The 6,430-nt window shown below is 37.9% G+C and overlaps 1 protein-coding gene across 1 annotated transcript in view; it reads left to right on the top strand.

Moving 5' to 3' along the window:
* Positions 1 to 6,026, top strand: part of man1a1 (mannosidase, alpha, class 1A, member 1) — a 95,948-nt gene extending 89,922 nt beyond the window's left edge. Inside the window, exon 12 of the mRNA XM_043219282.1 lies at positions 2,959 to 6,026. Coding sequence (XP_043075217.1) covers positions 2,959 to 3,085 — 127 coding nt within the window. The 3' untranslated portion in view covers positions 3,086 to 6,026. The remainder of the gene's footprint in view (positions 1 to 2,958) is intronic.
* Positions 6,027 to 6,430: the final 404 nt, after the last annotated feature.

Raw genomic sequence — 6,430 nt, 5'->3', positions numbered from 1 at the left:
TTTAACTAAATCAAATGGCACAAAATTCACATTATTATTTTTTTTAATCATTGTAAATTTGACAGAAAGGTAAGTAAAGGGTATATGAAAAAGTGCCATAGCATAGTGTTAGTAAATGCCTTCATTTATCGTCTACATTCAGCTAATAAACATTTCGTTTAAAAGTCTTTTGAATATTTAATAAAAGTGTAATTTGATTATTCTGTGTTTGACGATTAGTCTTAACTAATTGTAAAAGCATGCCAATGCGCCGTACAAATACAGAAACGCATAAAAATATATTAGCAATTTAATATAGGTCTTCAAAAGAGCATCATAAAAATGAATGCATGCATGTTAAAAGCTGAATATACATATGAGCACAAGATGGTCTTTAGGGTTTTAGGTTTTTATGCATTTTATTTTTGCTTTTTAGTTTTTAGAGCAATATCATATATCATCTTTACATCGGCCAGCTCTCTAATACATAATCCATCAATACCATCGGCCTTCAAAAAATCCATATTGGTTGACCACTACATGAAACCCAATGATTCGTTTTTTCAAAACCAGTCATAAGTGTAACTTTTTCTCTTTTGTTTTTTAAACTGAGGCTTATACAACGTCTGGAAGCTGAATAAATAATCTTTCCTTTAGATGTATATTTTGTTAGGACAATATTTGGCCGAGAAGCAACCGTTTAAATACCTGCAACCTGAGGGTGCGAGGGAAAATAAATTAAATATTGAGAAAATAACCTTTTTAAAGTTGGTTCAAAAAGTTCTTAGCAATGCGTGTTACTAATCGTAAGTTTTATTATATTTACGGTAGTAAATTTACGGAGCACGATCTTTACTAATGATTTTTGGTATAAAAGAAAATCCATACATGGATTTTTTTGACAATTTTTTACAAATATACCCCAGTGACTTAGCACTGGTTTTGTGGTCCAGGGTCACATATAAAAGCAGTTATAAGCTTGATAGTTGTTGGCTCTGTTTGGCTTGCAGATGCAGCATGACCTCTTGTGACCTCTGTCATTTACGTTTGCCGTTCACCTTCCAGTTTCTTTCTAACCCAGAATCGAAGGTCTTAAGATTATACTCTCTGCAAAAGGAGGCCAGGTGTGGTTTAAGCCGCCGGGAGTGGGTTATACAGCTTTAACTCTGGAGGCCTGAGGGTCAACAGCTTATATTTTCAGAGGGGCAGCGGAGAAGAGGTCCTTTCATCAGCAAAACTCCAGCCAACGCGTGTCTGTTCAGAGAGGAAACCGAGAGGGAGGGAGGGTTAGAAACCGTATTATCAAGGTCACGGCTTCATCAGGAACCGGGCGTCAGCATCGCCGTCTCCGGCTGAAGTTTATAGACTGTAATTTTTAACGATTGTCACCCAGCCTTCCAAATAAAGATGTGCCTTCTAACCTGCTGAGGTTTTTTTCTCCTCCCCGGCTGCAGGTTTTGAATTATGGCCTTTGCTTGTAAAACAATGTCCTTTAGCCATGGCTGCCGGCCACGAGCCGCCGCTCTCAGCCAGAGGAAGTGAAATGTTTAGATCCTTTTGTAGTTTGTAATCTTCATCCCTTATTTACGTTGTTGTCTTGGCAGTCTTTTGCTTGGCAGAGCCGGTTTTCACTTCATCGGCGCTTGGGAGATGTTCATGTTTTGTTAACGAAGTAAACCTTCTGATTTTTAAGAGGTAGATTTATTTATGTGGTTTGGCATTAATTGAGGTAATTAGCGGTGTTTGTACTGTCGCGCATGCTAAGTCGTGAAACAAGGCTCAGCTTTTTGTGCTAGTCATGAACGGTACCTTAAATGATACGGCTTGGCTTGACTGGAGGAATAAATGGGGGAAAAGAGTAGACTTGAATTATAATAGAGAGATAGTGTGAGCGTAATTTATACGCATTATTAATGAATGGGTATCAATGGGTTAAGTTAATATTGTAAATATGGAAAAAGATATAATGCTGCTCTCAATATGAAATTAAAACTGCCAGTAGGTGAGTAGCCTCGTTCACACCAAACACTATAAATAGTCTAAAAATCGTTTTCAGTGTTAAAGAATAGCAGCACAACTATAACGATAAAGGCACAGAGAAACAATTTCGTTGCATTTTTTCCAGCTGGTGAACAATTCAAAATTGACAACCAATCAGGATCAATCCTTCTATCGTTCGCTGGTGTGGACGCAAATATAGTTATCGTTATCTTTATATTTATTGTGCTTTGTGTGAACGGATCTTAACTGTCTTGGTGAGCAAGCCATTCATTAACTGATTAGTTCAAATGGTTTTTTCATTCAGAAAAAGCATGAGACTTTTTATGAATGGGTCACTGAATTTTTTCGCTCGATGCGCTCAAAAACGTGGATAACATTCAGTTGCGAAACTGTTTTGCAGAAGATTTTGCATAGATACCAGTTGACCAGTTGTCACTATTAACTAGTTGCCTGTTGTTGTTGGTTGTAACATATTGGCTATTACTTAGTATATAAAGCAAATATAAATATCTAAACCTTACTACCTTGCTCAGCAAAAATCGTAGGTTATAGTTGGTGAGAATTTGACCTTAAAATAAAGTGCGATCGTGTTCGTAGACGCACAAAACGGCTTCGTTTGGAGCTTTTAATTTGTGAAATTGATCGAAACAGACGATGTTGGGTCTAAAATTTAGATTATTCGGGTTTTGTATAAAATCAGTGTCACGATCTGATTCGTGCAAGATATTTGGAAAAACGCAGCACTCTTAAAACCTGTAAAATAAAATTCCTGAAAAGAAATAAAAATCCATTTAACTCCATAGAGTTTAGCTGTACTGAGAGTCTAGTGATAATTATTTGCCTCTCATAGCCTTGATGTTTATGCTTTTAATTCATGTACATAATCATGTTTTCCAAATCTCTTACAGGCGATCTCACTGTGATTTAACAAGATTTTAAAATGCCCTTGAAACAACTTTTTTTTTTCTTTTTTTCCAGGTATCTGTATCTTTTGTTTTCCGACGATGACCATTTGCCCTTCGAACACTGGGTGTTCAACACGGAGGCCCATCCTCTTCCCGTCATTAAGAAACAGAACCTAGAAATAGAGAACCATCTCAAGTAATCTTCATCCAACCCCAAAGCGCCGCAGAGACGCAACTTCCTGGACCTGCTTTAACGGTGGACAAGAGCTATGGACGCGAAACCCCTGTGGCTGTAGAGTTCCTGTCCTCCAGGACTTTATCTGGAGCTTGGTGTTTCTCCACAGCCACCTCTCCTCTTCCGTCTCTCTTCTCGGGATCCCGCATGCTGCCCCGTCCCCCTCTCTCTCTGTCCTCGAAGCTATGGACACGTCTCTGAGCCTCAGAGACGCAGAAGGACCATATTTCCTCTGTGAGGAGACCGGACCAGACCATTTTCCATCGTACTTGTCCTCTCACCCATGTTATGAAGCCATAGGTAATTCGAATTGCATCGACGTCCTTCTGTTTTTTGCATCGTGTGCGTTTACAGGAGCGAAGATGAGAGAGATCCACTGAACTTCGCTGTATCTTGCTGTCTATTTTTATTGTAATTTTTGGGATGAGGTTTGGTTCGGTTTTTTGAGGCTTTATTCGACAGCAAGGTAGTGAAACCAAGTCAACTAGTGCCTTTTAGTCTTATCGATCATATTAATCAACTTTTAATAGCAACACTATATTTATTTTCGCTGTGAAGGTATCTTCCTACCGGCCTACAGCCCTCTTACCCTCATTATGGATGTAAGAATCAGTCGTTTATCGTTCATTCCTCTACATTTGTGAGCTTATTTGTTCATAAAATGTGTACAAAATGTGTTTTGATTGTTTACTTAATCAACGGAAGCAGAGACTTTTTATCTTAGACGTGTAAAATAGAGTACTTTGTGTTAATTTATTACTCAAGATATGGGGTTTGTTTCTTTTTTTCAGTGAGGAGGGGACTATGGAAACTGTGGGGCCCCTAAAGGAGATGATAGGAAAAAATATATGACCAGAGGGAAAAATTACATTTCAATGTTTTTTTTCGATTCGTTGCAAAACTATTGCGTTTTCCCAAGAAGCTTTGGGTTCACTCATGAACACTGAAATACTGTAGTCTTTTCTTTATCTCTTTTTTTTTGTTGTTGTTATTTTAAATTGCGCAGAAATTCAGAAACCCCAAAATTTTCTTCGGCAAACGTTTTGCGAGCAAGGAAAAAAATTCTTTTGTGGAACGCAAGCAAGTTTCCTTGTCGGCAAGAAACATTTCTTGGGAATGCAAAAAAGGAAATCGTGAAAGGAAAAGATTTTATGAGCAAAATTTAGTGATTTTTGTGAGCGACGTCAAAAGATTCTCTGCGGAATGCAGAAGGTTCGCGAGAGAACACAAAAGTTTGTGGGAAAAAAAAACGTTTTTGTGAATGAATGTAGAGTTATTCTGCGCTACGCAAAACTTCTTTATTTTCGAGCAATTGCAAAAGTTTTGCTAACAGGCGCAAAAGTTATTTTCACAGACGAACACGTAATTTTTACAAAAATTTCTGTGGAAATACAAAGTTCTGTGAATTGCCAGTGTTTCCAACTGCTGAGTTTCTTAAAAGTAACACATTTTTTACATTTTTCTGATCGAACCCAAAGGTTTTTTTTGAGGGAATGCAAAGGTTTTGTACACATAAGCATTGAAATCAATTTTTTTTCTCCCGTCTAATCACCATGTCCCTTTAGGAGCCCTGCAGTAAACTGCGTCGAAGCTGCTTGAGTCCATAGGAAAAGTGTTTTATTAGGACAACGCGGGCAGCATCGGTCGAAAAGGGGAGTGAATATATTTGTATGAATGTACCACCAAATGTGAATTGAACATACTTTGGCCTAGTTGTTGTGATTTATCATTTACCTGTTTGTTTGTTCGTTTGTTCCTTTGATTTATCATGAAAGCACAAAGTTCAGAATCAGTATATTTGGGTTCTCCGTGAAGAAAAGGATGGGAATTTTACTGTAGGGCCACGTGACGGCACAAGTGAGGAATTTCGATTAAAAAATAGCAAAACGATGAATGCAAAGCAGTCCATGGCACTGGAAACAACACACACACACACACACACACATGAATCACATACACTACATCTATTACACATTACATAGCCACACTGGCTTTGAGAAATGGACCGATTCCCATCTTATTAGTATGTGTTGGGAATTTGAGGAGTGCAAGCGTCTACATTTAGACAGTGTTCCCAAAACTACGCCAAACGACACCACCCTGCTTAACTGGCACGTCGTGGCGGTTTTAACCTACGTATTATACTAGTGGATTTATGTGGAAACAAATACCTCGCAGAGATTCCTCTCTTGAGGCCAGCGACTGCAACGCTTGACGTGCTAACGAACAGCGTACTGTCAGAGTTAGGAGCCGCGATGTACACGAAAGTACCGCCATCTTAAGGGAGGCCCGTCATGAAACACTGTGACACTGTAGATAAGACATCGCGCTCACTGTATTCACGATACTGCGAATCTAATCGATGTTTAGCACTGCCGCGGCTAGCGACTGGTCCTGTCTCTTTAGCGAAAGCGATTCCTCGAGCAGCGGTCCTCGGCTGGCTTTCGGGGGGAAAAGACGTTTCCTCGCGTCCGGTGGCGGTGCGCAGAACAGGAGAACGTGCTTTTCAGATTAAGGATTTGTCGTTTAAATATTGTGTTGATGATCTTGCATAGAAAATGCCTTTTTTGTTTGTGATTCTCGTTGTTTATTTCTTCATGAGACAACCTCAAAAATGTAACTGTACAATATTGCTGATAATCATTCCATTGCACATAGTCTGATTTGTTTTTGGTTTTTTTCTTTAATATATATGCAATTAATTTTGTGGGAAAGTGTTTGGTTTTGTTTTTTTTTCTTTTAATTTTTTTTTTTAATTGTATGTATCTCATTCTGGCAAACTGCCAGCCGTCATTTATATAAATCTTACGATCTTATGTAATAAATTATATTAAAGAGCAGCAAAGGTTTTTGATAAACTATATTTGTTACACTTAAATTGTGAATAAAACAATCTTTTAATATAATATTGACTTGGGTTTTTTTTTTTTTAATGGGGATTTTTTTATTTATCAGCAGATGATACATTTTGTAAATCATTAATCTGTCTGTCAGTTTTAAAAGTCACTTTAATTTCTGAGTATCCAAAGAAAGGTTGTTTTTGTGTTTTTTTTAATAAAAGATCAAAAGGATTAACAATGCAGATTAATTTTCCACATCCTCTTTTGGTCAGATTTACCAGGGGTGCCAATACTTTTGTCTGTCAGTGTTTTTTTTGGTTGTGCTGTATCATTCATCCTGTCTATCGTTCTTTTATTGGCAGCCTGTCCTGTTGTTTTGTCTCTGCCATTCTATCATTCTTTCCGTTTATGTATAATTCATTTCATTCCATCCAGTTTTGTCTTTCATTCTGCCGTTCTGTCCGTCTTTC

This window comes from Puntigrus tetrazona, chromosome 20 (genome assembly GCF_018831695.1).
Source record: "Puntigrus tetrazona isolate hp1 chromosome 20, ASM1883169v1, whole genome shotgun sequence".
In the NCBI taxonomy this organism is placed as follows: Eukaryota; Metazoa; Chordata; class Actinopteri; order Cypriniformes; family Cyprinidae; genus Puntigrus; species Puntigrus tetrazona.
The sequence above is the reverse complement of the archived record's forward strand: the minus strand, read 5'-3'. Positions and strand labels throughout refer to the sequence as shown.